General features: G+C 31.4%; 1 protein-coding gene and 1 long non-coding RNA gene across 5 annotated transcripts in view; both read right to left on the reverse strand.

The window, feature by feature from the left end:
• Positions 1–16,472, reverse strand: part of LOC143069508 (nuclear exosome regulator NRDE2-like) — a gene marked incomplete in the record, with an annotated part of 41,006 nt that overhangs the window by 23,849 nt on the left and 685 nt on the right. Inside the window, 2 exon segments of the mRNA XM_076244187.1 lie at positions 14,699–14,733; positions 15,535–15,607. Of these exon segments, the coding sequence (XP_076100302.1) occupies positions 14,699–14,733; positions 15,535–15,607 (108 nt within the window).
• On the reverse strand, positions 491–10,922 carry LOC143069507 (uncharacterized). 4 transcript variants are annotated; one of them, XR_012976424.1, is made up of 4 exons: positions 10,838–10,922; positions 7,653–7,835; positions 1,004–1,111; positions 491–563 (listed from the first exon to the last, which is right to left on the reverse strand). It is a non-coding gene; the product is annotated as an uncharacterized LOC143069507 (long non-coding RNA). The 4 variants fall into 4 exon arrangements; XR_012976423.1 differs by lacking the exon at positions 10,838–10,922 and adding an exon at positions 9,364–9,503; XR_012976425.1 differs by lacking the exon at positions 10,838–10,922 and adding an exon at positions 9,377–9,394.

The following is a 16,472-nucleotide window of genomic DNA, read 5'->3' on the forward strand; positions in this document are numbered from 1 at the left end:
TGTATTAACTTGATAAAATAAGGCTCTTAGTTTTCTCTATTTGTCATGTCCAAACCCTTTCACAACACACTATATAGTTCATTTTTTTCATTGTTGGAGGACATATGGATACCTATAATAGCTCACTATCACATCATGTGAACTCTGGTGGATATTTTTCTCATTGGCAATTCAACCAAATGTCCTTACTTTTATAAGTCCTTTTAATTATATATCAAGAGTAATTGATTTTAATTATATATCAAGAGTAATTGATCTCAAGAGTATAAATTGAGAATACTGTAATGTTTCCTTTTTACAGTTTTGAATGTATCCTTTTTCTTCAAACTTTCTTAGAACAAACATAATCTTCAATCTTCTTCAAAGTTCAAAATTTTATTTCAAAGGATTTATATTCACATTATAATTTCTCTACTTTCCAAGTCTATGAATGTCAAAATAAATGTCTTCTTTGTAAATTTAAACGTTCTATTTTTTGTAAAATTCCCAAGTTTGTGAGGTAGTCTTCTGTGTCCTGTATTCATGGTATTGGTTATTCTTCACCATGTTCACTGTGATGGTAACTGAAATAAAATATTCATAAAGAATATAAATCTAACTTCCATGAATTACATAAGCTAATTGTTATATGTTTGCAAATTCATTCTGTTAACATGGTTAATGCAAAATCATTAACTGGTCGGTTTTTTTTTTGCTTATTTGAATGTCCAGTGGCAAATATTTTATGTTTTCTAAATAACAACGTTAACTTATCAAAACATAATATTGGCCAGTCTGACTAGGTAAGTTTGTAATGTTAATGCTATGATAGTCTGAATTTCTGACATCTCAAGTGTGTGTGTATGGAGCAGAAGGAGGCGAGCAGAGTAAGGCTTAATGCATGCATTGATTCAGAAAGTGAGAAAAATAAGCAACACTGTACATGTACAATTAAACTTGAAACAGTTTTAGGTAGATAACATAAAATTATTTAAATTAACTGCAATTCTACAGATGAACTTACTTTGATATCAGGTCTGTTTTGCAGGGCATTCACACCTACATGACATACATGTTCACCAGTAATATCAATCCTTGCCAATAATGTCCTTTCCTTTCATTTGGTAACAAGCTAAAATTGTATATATATATATAAATTAATCAAGAAGTCCAGACAAAAACTATATGTAGTATGAACCGATGCTCACTAATTTATACCTTTCCTATATACTTTTACTTTTAAGTAAATTGAAACAAAATGTAAGCTAACAACAGAAAGAAGATCAAGTTTAAGCTTATAAAAAAATCCTATATACATGTACAAAAAATGTATGTTCAGATTTTAATAAAAGAACAACCTTTCAATGTACCTTGGCAATTGATAAACTTCAATTGAATCATAATTTCCTGTCAATATGCACATCTACATAGTATGTCCTTATTATCATGATTATCTACTAAGTTTCATGAAATTCTGTTGTGTGGTTTCAGAGGAGTTGCAATGACAAACTGTTGAAGTAGTAATAAAGCAAATAAGTTCAAAGGGGCATAACTCCTAGAAAAAAAAATGAATTGTAATTTCCTGTTAATATGCACATCTACATAGTATGTCCTTATTATCTACAAAGTTTCATGAAATTCTGTTGTGTGGATTCAGGAGAGTTGCAATAACAAACTGTTGAAGTAGTACATTAAAGCAAATAAGTTCAAAGGGGCTTAACTCCTGAAAAAAAAAATTGAATCTTAATTTCCTGTCGATATGCACATCTACATTGTATGTCCTTATTATCTAAAAAGATTTCATGAAATTCTGTTGTGTGGTTTGAGAACAGTTGTGATGACAAGAAACAGGACTTGACGTCAGACAGACAGGTCAAAAACATTATACCCCCAAAACTTCGTTGAGTGGGACATTAAAATGCTGAATATCATGAAACTTAGTTAAATTGTTCATATTTTTTGTTGTAAGCTCCCATTTGATTTTTATAAATTTAAGTTTGTCAGTTTCTGAGTTATAAGATTTTCTTCATACATGTCATAAGAAAAGGGGTGACTTTCAAGTTTTTGGAAATACATGTATCCTTAAAATTTCGTTAAACTTTGATGACCGATTTATAGCTATTAAGAAAACCTCCTTTTAGTTTTCTTTTTATAAATTTCTGATATACATGTGACATTGAGAAATTATTGTTTGTTTGCAGTCTGACAACAGATTAACCAATTATTGCGCAACAGCCCAGTGTATTGCACAACAGCAAGAAATCTTTAATTGAATATACATGTAGATTCAATTCTTGAATTCATATAAACTGCTACTTTTGCATAGGTAATGTTTCTGTATTTAAAATCTGTAGTACTGGACATTTACTTTTGATATTTAGTATCATAACTTTCTTTATTTAAAAATTATTGTAACATTTAGGTACGGTACATGTATAAGTCGTTCCCAAACCTAATTACAAACATTAATGTGTAAACTATGTAAAAGTTTCAGTCAATGAACCATGATGAGGGGGTGGGGCTATATAATCTCCATGGAAACAATACTTGCAAATGCCAATAAATTTGCATACCAAATATTATTGACTAAACATAAGCAGTTTATCTTAAACTGATCTAATCACAAACTAATACATGTAAACTAAGATAAGTTTCAAAGTCATTAGACTGTGACTGAGGGGGCGAGGCCAAATATTCTCCATGGAAATGAGATGTGCCAATGCTTATACAACTGAATACCAATTAACATTGCCCAACCACTAATGGTTCCCCTTGAACTGACCTAATCACAAACTTATACATGATAACTTAAAAAAAATTTCAAAGTCAATAGACCATGACTAAGGGGGCGGAGCCAAATTATCTCCATGGAAATGAGATATACCAATGCTTATACAACTGCATACCAAATATCATTGACTTACCACTTGTGGTTCCCCATAAACTGACCTAATCACAAACTAATACATGTATGAGCAAAAGTTTCGAAGTCAATAGACCATGACTGAGAAGGCAGGGCCAAATAATCTCCATGGAAATGAGATGTGCCAATGCTTATACAACTGCATACCAAATATGATTATCCTATCACATGTGGTTCACCATAAACTAGACCTAATCACAAACTAATACATTGTTGATGCCGTCGCCTCCGAAGCTACAGTACTACATATTTTTTGGTTCAGAAATAGTACATAGATGCAAAAGTAGCTGTGTAACCAATTTCAAGTTCTTTGACTACATTTATTCAGAAACATATAATATGTCAAATATTTATTTTAGGACCTGTATCAAGGAGTAAGAAACTTGTCAACATTTAAGTGAAGCACTAATTATAAGAATTTTTGCATACATGTAGCAATATAATATTTCCTACAGAAAGTAACCAAAAGTTAGTGTGCAATAAATTCTATTATTGCATACATGTAGCAATATAATATTTCCCACAGAAAATAACTAAAAGTTAGCGTGCAATAAATTCTATTATCATATACTTAGACTTAATAACATATGATTTTTACCGTATGATAATAGCATTAAATTAAAGTATTTTCTATATTTTTTCGAATTGGTGCTTAGCGGGCTGATATGAAAAGTTTATCACATGCTTCGATTGTTATCACATGCCTTTCCGTAACGTTATCACATGGCATTCCGGTGATACTCGGCAAATTCCGGAAAATACACCTTAATGCTACGTTTTCAGTGAAAAACATTACAAAGTAGTGTACAAAACAATTATATGAATACTGGAAAGTATATTGTGTAAAATAATTAAATTAAATTAAAAAAAAATATTAAATAAATGCATTTTTTAAGTTTTTCTGAAACATAATTTAGAAAGTTACTTTAAAAAAAGTTGACTTTTCCAAACAATTTTCATCATGTATATTGTTGAATTATTTTTTTGTCCATTCGTCCATATTAAAATGTTGGTTTTTTTTTCTCTCTGTTGAGGCATATGATAGAAAGATTTCTTATTGAATGTATCAAATTTTGGGTCCGACGTCCGTGAACTTTTTACTCTTTCAAGATCATTTCGGGAACCACCTAGAAGGATCAATATATGAATCTGTTATTTTTCTCTACTGTTGAAGCATATGATAAAAAGACCATAACATGTCATTTTTCATATCGCATGTATTATCAGCCATGCGGCTCTTGGGCTGATATTGAACCTAGGGCTGATAATACATGCGATATGAAAAATGCCATGTAATAATCTGATAATATTGCACTAGTGCAAAAATCTTCAAAAAATCATGACGTTATCAATGACAAACTCTTAGTTTAAACCAATTTTTACTTTCAAATATTATATTGCTATACAATAAAAGGGTTATTGCATGAATATTGGGGTATATTGTCCCTCGTAGAACATATATTGCACTCGCAAGCTTATGCAATATAAAATTCAACTCGGGACAATATTCCCTAATATTCATGCAATAACCCTATAATATTGCACCAGTGCAATACATCTTCAAAATTATTGCATGAATATTGGGAAATATTGTCCCTTGTAGAACAAAAATTGCACTCGAAGCTCGTGCAATATAAATTTTACTCATGACAATATTCATGCAATATCCCTATATTATAACTACAATTGCACAATATTAATCACTTTACCATAAGTTATTATAAAAAAGAAGATGTGGTATGATTGCCAATGAGACAACTATCCACAAAAGACCAAAATGACACAGACATTAACAACTATAGGTCACTGTATGGCCTTCAACAATGAGCAAAGCCCATACCTATTGCTTGGTGTCAAGGTAATTAAGAATCTCAAATTTGATAAAAATAATTAAGCACGTATTCTTCATTTTGTGGTTTAAAGTTTCTTTAGACAAGTAAGATGCTGAAAGAATATAATATACAGATATAAACAATACCAAATATTCACATTATTTTTTCAAAATGGTCTCAAAGCTTCAAATTTGCAATTTCTTTAATGAAAAATGCACCAAAAAAAAATAATACCTGTAACACTTCGGTTTTGTACATTTCATGAGCAGGAGATTATCATGATTATATAATTTAGTCAAATACAAACTTATAACTCCATAAAAGTATCGTGCTTAAGCCTTTACATAAATTTCAAGAAAATCAACCAAAAACTGACCAAAAAAGGACTCATTTTTGCGGAGTTATCTCCCCTTCCAATGTTAATTTCCAAAGGAAATATAAAATGCCACTTTTGAGTTTTCCTCAAGTTAGATTTTATGGGACTTTTTTCTGTGTATATAAAGGGCATAACGCTATAGATTAGAACTAAAACATTTTCTGTTTTAATTAGTTGAGGTTAACCGTTTCCTCCATAATGCAGGGATGATTCCACTATATAGTTTAGGGCCGCTTAAATCGGCCAGCGGCCCCCCAAAAAAATGTTTGAAATATAAATTCCCAATTCAGGAAAATAAAACAGAAGTCGGTATTTCCGGAAAAGTTTCCGTTACTGATTACAGCAAGTGTAATTGCGTGAACCCGAGTTTGTCGTTAAAGCGTAGTAAAATCCGGATAAGAATGCTGACTATGATCGCATTTTATTAACAAACGATTTAATTATGTCAACATGAGGTAAACAATTTTGGCGGCCGGATTCAATTGCAGTTAAAATGTTATCGGAGTTTTTGGTCTCGTAAAAGTAGATCGCTCAGCAGGTTGATCAAAAATATGCTTTTTGTCAAAATGGGTGTCAAAACAGACCTCGGCAAAGAGCAAATTCAAGTTTTCAAATTTTGATATAACATATTGATGAATGAATTTTAATGGTAAGCAGATCGCTCAGCAGAGCCGGTTATGTAATTTGATTAAAACTTGTTTTGTAAAAGAAATTATTTTATATTTTGCACTTTTTTCCGCAAAAGACAAAAGTTTGAGCGTTTTTGAAAATAAGTTGATGATAGACCATTCATGAAATGAGACCCCCCCCCCCCTAAAAATACGATGTCATCATTATGGAACTGTTTCAAAAGATATGAAAATGATCCAAATAATTTTAAAGTTCACTGGTTCAATTGCTTTAAATATCTTATCAATTAAGTATATATATATATATACTTTTGTAATTGCTTTTCTGAATTCGACAATTGGCCAGTTCTATTTGAAATACATTTAAATCAAGGTAAGTTTATAAAGATGATCTGTTGAAAAAATACCCAATGGATGATTTTTTTTCACTGGTTAATATGGCAAGCCGTTTTGCTATTTAATATAACCTCAAAATATCTCATAAACTTTATAAGATATCTTATATAATAGTTCATTAGATATTTGATATAGTTTGAAAGATATCTTATAAAGAAAAAGTTTATAAGATATCTTATATAGTTCACAAGATACCTTAAATACTTTATGAGAAATCTTATAGTTTATAAGATATCTCATATAATTTTCTTTATCAGATATCTTATAAATTATATAAGATATCTTATAAACTATATAAGATATCTTATATAAAGTATATTTGTAAGATATCTTATATAAAGTATATGTAAGATATATATTTTAAAATCGATATTGGATATCTTCTATATTATATAAGATATCTATTTTATATAAGATATCTTATAAAAAATATTATTTATGATATCTTATATATTAGAAGAAATAGTATTAAAGATATCATACATAAATTATAAGATATTTCATATAATTTTCTTAATATGATATCCAATTAATTTTATAAGATATCTTGTACAAAACATATTTATAAGATATTTCATATACTTTAAGATATCTTAAATAAATCTTATATGTTATATGAGATATCTTATATATTACATAAGATATCTTATATATTATGAGATAATTTGAAATTCGAATAAATAGCTTAACGGCTTGCCATAGGTTTATGTTAGCTGGTACTTGTGGTATATATGTTTTTGTAATAGGCCTCGTTTACCAAAGTTAAGATCATAGTGCATCATATGCAATCATATTCATGTATTACAACTTCCCTGGTCTGAATCCAATAATTTCTTCCATCAGTGTACAGGTGAAATTAACTTAATATTCATTTTCCGTTTTTACAGGAAAAAGATCTTATTTCGTCTTAGATTGTATGCATAAAAAATTCCCAATTGGGATAAAATTTCCCAATTTGATATTCAAGGGACCCATTTGAAAACACCTGGAATCATCCCTGATAATGACGCTTTTTGACCCCACCCTTTTACTCCATAATGACGCCTTTTGACGCCTGTGTAGTACCTCAGTTGAAACGCATGGACTACAAAATGTCTGCATATTAAAAAAGACTTTAAAAAAATTGTATCCAATATGAAAAGGATATTCAGGAGAATATCTGACTTGAATTTCATTGATAAAATGTTCGTTTTTACAATGCATTAATACTTTAAACCTGATGATTTTTTTTTTATTGAAAAAATCCTATGCGAATCAAGTTTGTAAAAAAAAAATTCCATGGAGGAAAGGGTTAAATCTTAGTTAAATTGTTTATGGTTTTGTAAAAAAATAATTTGTCACTTCTAACTGTTAACATGGATAATTTTCAAACTTGCCCACAACAAGAATCAAAACTTGGAACTCTATGACCTCAAATTTTAAAATAAATCTTGGAAACTACATGTCCATGATTTACCGAGTTTGACAAGAGAGCAAAATTATCAAATAAACTAGGCATCATTTTAATATAAACATACCTCTCATCACAAAATTATTCATTGACTACTGCTCCTCTGTGCTCATATGCACATAAATCAATATAATGACAATCTATGAATCCACTATATAATCTAGACAGCAATGACCCAAATGAATTCTGTTCTGTTGCTTATCTTCTCCTACTTCTCAAAGTACTTGTACTTGTACATTCTTTGAAAATGCTAAAAGAAATAATGTTTAATGAAATGAAGTTATAATATCTGCCAAAATTGCATTTAATATTTGATCTTGCAAAATTGGCTTAGTTTTGATCTTTTAAACTAGACCAACAAACTTTCCCTGAAAAAAAGGATAGCTCTTCTTAACCTGGTAAACATTTTAACTCCAGGTCAAATTTGCTCTGAATGCTTTAGTTTCTGCTTTCAGAGATACATGTATAAGCCAAAAACTGCATTTTACCCCTATGTTCTATTTTTAGTCATGTTGGCATGTTAATTAGCAAGAGGGGTCATCCGACACATATTTCTAACTAAATAAGTGTAATTTAGTGGTTCAATTTGTCTTATCTTGCTGTTTATCATATTTTTTTTTTGTTCTGTTTTTTATATTTTACATTGTATAAATCAGTCTCTTAGTTTTCTTGTTTGAATTGATTTACAAATTTGTGATTCTCATATAGGGTCCTTAAAAACTGAATATGCAGTATTGGCTTTGCTCATAGTCATTGTTGAAGGATGTAAAGTGACCTATTGTTGTACATGTTAACAGTTAACTTCGATGTCACTTGATTTCTGGTGGAGAGTTTTCTTTTCTTGTTAAGGGTGCAATCAAAAGTTGCAGGCTTGACAAAAACCTGAAATCAGGTCATGTGCACACCCCTGAAGACATGATACCTGCACATTTTTCATAATCAAAGTTGTATGAATTTCATAGATTTTTACCTGGTCTTTCAAAAAATTCATGCTTCAGGGTACTTTCGCCTGCTCCATAAAGAGCTACAGTGTCTGCAAATAAGTTTTCAATTTTCACTGCCAAAAAAACCAGACTGTTTACAGTGTTGTCTCCCCTCAAAACATGTATATTTAATCTAATTTTTTTAATTATTTTAATCATTCAACCTGCTTTAATTGAAGTTAATTAATATATCTTTACAACCAAATACAAAAAACATGATACTTTTTCACCAATTATGTTGATAAAAAGGGACTTCCCTCCATGTTTATTTTTAGTTGGGGAATAACCCCTAGTTTTTATACGAAACTGTTTATAGCAACCTAAACAATATTTTATTTTGAAAATAAGGGAGCTACCATTTGATTTTTATGGGGGGGGGCTAGGATGAAATTTGAAAAAAATAGGCAGGACAGGAGTTTTGAGTGTAAAAAAAATGCAGGATGAGACACTTTGCAAAAAAAATGCAGGATGACAATTTAGGTAAAAAAAAGTCGGAATAAACTAATAACAATGAATAAAAAAAAGGCAGGACCGAATAGAGTGAAAAATAAAAAGGCAGGACAGAAATTACAACTGAAAAAAAATGCAGGACAAAATTTTTCATCCTAGCCCCCCCCCTAAAAATCAAATGGTAGCTCCCTAATTATGTAATTTAAACATTATTATCATAATTACAATATGACAGATTTATAAGTGGAAAAAAGTGAATTTACACTTTTAAAAATTCCTCTATTTTCTCATTCACTATCACCATGACCACCACATTTTTTGTATTTTTATATTAACATTACGTACATGTAAAGCAGACCTTTCACCTTCTCAAGGAGTCCACTTCCCATGTACAAGAGGAGGCCCAAACAGCTTGATTTTGAGTAAGTTAAAAAAAAAGTTCAAATAGATTATGATACACTAAATAAATACATAAATTACATGTACATAATAATTTAATAATAAATATGAATCCACAATCATCATGATCATGGTTTCAGAAATGACACATCAATTTAAATCAATAGATATCATACATCTGCATTGGCTAGAGGTACATGTATAGGGGGAGGGTTAAGATCTCATAAACATGTTTAACCCCGCTTGAATTTTGCGCCTGTCCCAAGTCAGGAGCCTCTGGCCTTTGTTAGTCTTGTACTATTTTTAATTTTAGTTTCTTGTGTACAATTTGGAGTTTAGCATGTTTAGTATGGCGTTCATTATCACTGAACTAGTATATATATTTGTTTAGGGGCCAGCTGATGGACGCCTCCGGAATTTCTTGCTGCATTGAAGACATGTTGGTGACCTTCTGCTGTTGTCTGCTTTATGGTCGGGTTGTTGTCTCTTTGACACATTCCCCATTTCCATTATCAATTTTATGTATATTAAATTTTTATATCAGTGTTTTCTAATTTCTGGGTAGTCTAGTAGTCCAAATTATTATGACGTCTTGAAAGGCTATTATAATATTATTTTTTGGACGCTTTACACTAATGTACAGTAAGGCGTCAAATAAAAAAAATGTAATAGCCTTTCAAGAAGTCATAATTATTTGAACTAGGTAGTCTAGATAAGTACAAATTTATGTAAATAAGGGCAAATTTGCAGACTTTTATTTTTTATATAAATTAAATATTAATTATATTCATTTGGATTTTACCCAAGTCATGCAAGTTGGGCAAGGCCATTCTTTGCAGGAGTATATTTTACAGATTTTAACCATTTTTATATAAAGTAGGGCAATTTTTTTTTTAAAGCAGGACGAGTTGGTAAGGAAGCCACCACTTGACTTTTATGGGGTGGGGGCTACGATAAAAATGTTATCCTGCATTTTTTTTTAAAAGTTGACAGAACTCCAGTTCCGCATATTTTTCAAATAACACCCAAGCACCCCCCACACAGGCACTTGTCTCATAAAAAAAAATCCTATATATATGTATTAAATATGTATTATATTAAGGTATATAGGGAATTTTTTTTCTGAGACAAGTGCCTGTGACATGGTGACCCCCCACCTCCAATAAAACTCACATGGTACATGTAGCTCCCTTAACAAGAGTGGGACATTTTTAGAAAGGGAGACGTGTTGTTAAAAAAGTAGGCCGTTTTGGCAGTGGGTCGAGTTGACTTGCGTCCGTTCTTGCCAATCTTCTGATCTTTGTCATGTTTGTCAGACTGATTTTCGGGTTTGCATGCGATGAAATTTATAAATTCAAATGTTTTTTCGTGAAAAGTATACCACTAGCATCTTCTTAAATATTTGCATGATAATATTTACCTTTCGGTGCGCTTTCCAAGTACAAAATAGCGGGTATGTAAATAATCCATCAAAAAGACACACAACTTTCTTGTTTAAAACCCATTCTTCAAGTTAATCGACAAGCAAACCATTTCAATTTATCTGTTTATAATAACTTGTTGATCCAACAGTTTTGAAAAACCAGAGGTCCTCGTATTATCTATCAGACTAGTATACATCTTCCCATTCTTTTTAACTGTAAAACATGAATTCAGCCAGCAGCCGACGAGCGTCCATGGATGGAGTTGCGTCATAGTGTAAAAAACGGCAACGGTGATTTTTCCGGGTTTTCGTATTCCATTTGTCAAGCTTTCGAGAATACACTTTACGATCATTTACGTATATGATTGAGAGTTAGTCCGGAACCCGGTCTGGAATCAAGAATGGGGATTTAAGTATTGAAAATAAATACAAAAAAGTTCAGAAGTGGTACACTGAGTATTTTAAAATAGGCCTCTGTTATAAACAAGGATTTGTCTACAAATCAGTCACAGCCGCTTTATATAAAACTATGAAGAAATGAATCGGAGACATAGGCCTACATGACATTATCATACATCAGTGGCGGATCCAGGGGGGTTGGACCCCCCTTTTTGGGACGATCAATGTATTTGCAGGGGGACATAGTTAGAACCCCCTAACCCCCCCCCCTTTTTGTAGCCGTCCCGCCGACTAGACCACACGACCACCTGGGCCTCACAATGAATAAAGTTTTCGGTGGCCGTGTGTTACCTTTCCTCGTCAGTTTTACTTTTAATCTAGCGTCGTACTACATTACATGATATATAAGCCATGGAGATGTTATTGTTCAGTACAAATTAATGCAAGATACAGTCACAGAAATTATTATATGTATAAGAACGTCTAAGTCAGTGACAACTCTACAACAGATTTATCCATCGGATCACCAGCAATGATGGTGATACATGGCTGTGTATATATATATAGTACAATCTTTATGAATTTGGTATGGTATATATATGTCTGTATGTTTGTCATGATATTTGTGTATAACCAATGTGTATTGTCTTGGTGTCAATCCTATGATTTTGGATTTCAAACCAATAAAAATTACTGACTTACTTACTATACACATCCTAGCTTAAATCAGAGAAGAATTAAAGTCTTGGACACTTATTATGGGCGGGGGAGGAAAGGGGGGGGGGTCACTTATGTATTCATTTAAGTGCAATCAAAATTTTACCAATCGGACAGACCTTCAGTTAAAAATTCGTGTCAAGCTCTTTTGTAAACATGATTATTAGGAAACATCTTATAAGTTTTCCTACTGTCTCCTTGATTTACTCGATACAATTAAGATTCTAATAATAGCCAGTGCTACATTATCAGCCTGATAGATCCTTGAAATGGCTAAATTTTGGACTTGACAATATATTTTGTTTTATAATTCTCCTCCTATATTCAACGTTAAGCTCACAAGATCTTGTGGACGACATCAAAAGTTCAATGTGGAATAAACAAAACTTAATTAACATAGTTTTTCACTGCCCCCCCCTCCCCCCCCCCACCTACTTTACTTAATTTTGGAAAAAAATGATTGAATATACATGTAAAATTGATGTGAGATAAGCAAAACTTGCAGCAATGTTTACCCATCCACCACACCCCTAAACTATTTGATTTAATTTTTTTTATCCTACATTGATCTTTTAATGTCGTCAGTGTGTCACTTATGTTATCATGTTTGTCAATATGTCGAATCAAGTCAAAATTGTACTTACTAAATTTGCAATTGAGATGTAGGTTGCCAAATTTTGAGAAGCCACGGGAAGTTCCGAACTGTTCGCTACTGTACATGGCATGACTAGTGGGGCCTGTTTTTTAACAGTCAGTGCCCCCCCCCCCCCCATCCCTTTATACAAATTTCTGGATCAGTCAGTTTATGTTTAATGGTAAGTTTAAAGGGACTTTAAATATTGATATTTTTATCTCTTATTCTCTGTCTTATCTCGTTTGATTGTATTTTTTGTTATAAATTAATGTAATTGGTATCCTCTTTCCAATTTCATTGTTAACAATAGACCTACAGCAAAAGGCCCTGTACTTTAATTTTCTGTCTTGCCTAAAAATACTTTAAATAGTACCCCTTTCTTCCCATAGTCCCACAATAAAATAGAAGCTTAGCAGGTAATTTGCTCTTATTCCACACCAAAGGAGGATAAATGTATGATAACATTTTAATGTTACCGGCATTATTCTACATACATTGATTCTGAGACTACTTTAACATATACATTCTAAGGGCTTTAATATATTAAAGGGCGGGTACAAAATGTATAAGGGACGAAGGAACACCATGTGACTATTGCATTGGTTGTTGTGATTAAAACATGATAAGAGTGTTTCCTTCCCCCTGCATCTTATGATCCTCATTGAACAGTAGAAACTACTTCAGACATTAAACAATCTGAAACTTTTCAGGTACTTTCTATATGCTCATGTGCAATTTCTTGTTAGCATAGTTTTGTACTTGGACAGATAATCAGAATGATCAACAATCAAGTATATTAGACAACAGTCCGGTCTATTAATCTAATGTCAGTTGGTCTACCATAAGTATAATACTATGTAATACTGTGATATTATATATATAATTGGTACTTCAAATGTTTTCTTTATGTTGTATTTGCATAAATTGTCATGTTTAATGTGTTTATATCTTGGAATACGCATTGTATCATATGTGCTTTGTCCAATAAAATATTTGAATATTTGAATTGCCATTGGTGAAACCTGGTATGAAGTAATTTTAATTCAGCCTTGTACAATGTATACATAGACTACAGTCATTTTTGCTCAAGCATTGCAAATAAGGTTAAATGTTAGATGTTTTATATTGTTTTAACTGCTTTTATGGCAATTATTTAACCATCCATCATTAGCATGATTAGTTGGTTGTTTGAAAGACACCCAGCAGGGGCAGATCCAGCCATTTTAAAAACAGGGGGGGGGGGGGGGTCCAACTATATGTCCCAATTCATATGCATTGATCGGCCAAAAAAAAGGGGGGGTTCCAACCCCCGGACCCCTTGGATCTGCCACTGCCAAGCACTCTTTGTATTTATAATTCAACTTAATTGTAATTACAACCTTTAGAAAAAAATATAGAAGATTTTTTTGTAATTAGGTCAAATAAAATAATATCTGTGTTCATGCTATTCAGCTATTACATCTTTGAAAAAATAGGAAAGGTAGGGATTTTTTTTTATTTTACATTTTACATATTTTTCATTGACTCTTTGGGCTGATGGGAGAGAAATTCTGACATTAACAGTGCTTATTGATAATTGGTACGCTATTTCTAGGCTTAAAATATAGGGTAGTTGCGAATGGATGTTCATAATGAACAAAAGTTAATTATTTTAATAATAAAAAATTATATTAGTACATGTACATGTATGTCATGTATGTACTCATATTATGCAAATATTTAAAGTTATAGCTTTGAAGCAGAGATTCACTATACATATGTATGTCTGGCATGCAGAATGTTGAAAGCAAGTTAAGAATTTTACTTTATACATGTATAAGCAGTCGTGCGTATATCATGCATGGTACTTTTACATCTTTGAATATGATACAGCCGTAATACGGATGTTGTAGAAACGTCCGTAATACGTATGTTTACGATACGTCCGTGAAACGGACAATCCGTTTTACGTCAGTTTTTACACGTACGTTTTACGGATGTATTTTTACAGACGTTTTACGGACGTAACCGTTTCATCCGTAATACATCCGTATTACGGATGTTTTACGGACGTTTATTACCAGGGCCGTGAAACGTCCGTAGCTATTTTACCTGTGTACCTGAAGACAATCTATCTGTAATCTTCTCAACATCATCTTCATTCCTAAAAGAAAAAACTAAGACAGATATTTTCTATTCATTTAAAGAACAAAATGAAGAAAGAACTGCTATCAGTGAACAGGAAGTTTAATAGCAAATTTCAGCAAGCTCTGATTTGTCATTTTTCAATAAACCATTTTTAAATTAACAAATTTTGACTCCAAAATTTATATTGTTTTAGCAGGTTACCTTTTCTGTGGTAGGACATCCTTGTACTTGGTCAAGCAAGAGCAAGGTAAATAAGTTAGTTCAAGATTTTAATCAGTACAACTTTTAGGGAAAGTTAACGGTTTAATACTTTCTATACATGACTAAGTTCACAGTTTAATATATTCTATAAATGACTAAATCATCTGAAAATAGTAACTCCCCCCTCTAAACTCCATAAATATGATTTTTTTCATTCAATGGTACATGTAACATATTATTTTTAATTGCAAAATTAGGTAAATAGGTACATGTATGATAACGTTATATATGAATATAAGGACATATAAATGACTGTCTTTGTAAAAATTGTATGAACACATGGAATATGTGAAAATAAGTTAAAATATTAAGGAACATTTACTACAATCAAACAAAAACAACACATAAAACATAATGTATATATATATGTATAGAAAAGGAGGGGTATATTTTTGAATTAGCTCCCTTGTATAAAAATGGAAAATAAGTCATATTTTTTGCACTTAATAAAAGTATCTGTGTAAACAAATTTTTTCAATCCTTTGAAAAATATTAGTAGACACTTCAATAAAGGAATTCAAACAAATCATATGAAAGACAAGTATTATTAATTTACCCAGTTGGCTGTTGATTAATTTGACTTGCTAACTCAGATTGGAAGCTTCCAAGAGATAACCAGTCCAAACTCTCTGAAATTAAAAAAAAAAAAAACAAAAACCATAATTATTTTTATCACTTTAATCATGGTTTCAAAGACAAAAATAGCTGGAATTGCATGGTCAAAAATATTAACTTAAGGGAAATAACTCCTTACAAAAAATGGCTTCAGTCATACATGTATTTTTGCGATTCTAATGTATTACTGATAATTTTTCTGTGTATGGCAGAATAAGTATTTGTTTATCTTAAAACCTTCCAAGAAAATTATAAAGCAATAAATCAATATTCAAAGTCATAGTAAACATAAGGGTAATGATGTACAAAAGAAAACATGAATAAATAAATCTAAATCCATACTGAATCACTCAAACCAGCAAACTTTTTACTGTTATACCACTGTCCCAGGTTAGGGGAGGGTTGGGATGTAACTAACATGTTTAACCCCGCCACATTCTGTATGACATACACATGTATGTGTGTGCCTATCCCAAATCAAGAGCATGTAATTCAGTCATGTCAGTGGTTGTTGTTTGTTTATGCGTTACATATTTGTTTTTAGTTCATTTTTTAAAATAAATAAGGCAGTTAGTTTTCTCATTTGAATTGTTTAACATTGTCATTGCAGGGCCTTTCTTACATGTCATAGCTTACTATGCGGTATAGGGTTTGCTAATTGTTGAAAGCTGTACGGTGACTGACCTATAGTTGTTAATTTCTGTGTCATTTAGGTCTTTTGTGGAGAGTTGTCTCATTGGCAATCATACCACATCTACTTTTTTTTATATTGTCCAAAAAAAAACCCACTGCACATCATACTATAACTATGAAATAATAGTTGTTATTGTTTTATTATATTAGATACATGTATCATGTATATAGGGACAATATACCTAA

The sequence above is a fragment of the Mytilus galloprovincialis genome, chromosome 3 (assembly GCF_965363235.1).
Source record: "Mytilus galloprovincialis chromosome 3, xbMytGall1.hap1.1, whole genome shotgun sequence".
NCBI lineage: Eukaryota > Metazoa > Mollusca > Bivalvia > Mytilida > Mytilidae > Mytilus > Mytilus galloprovincialis.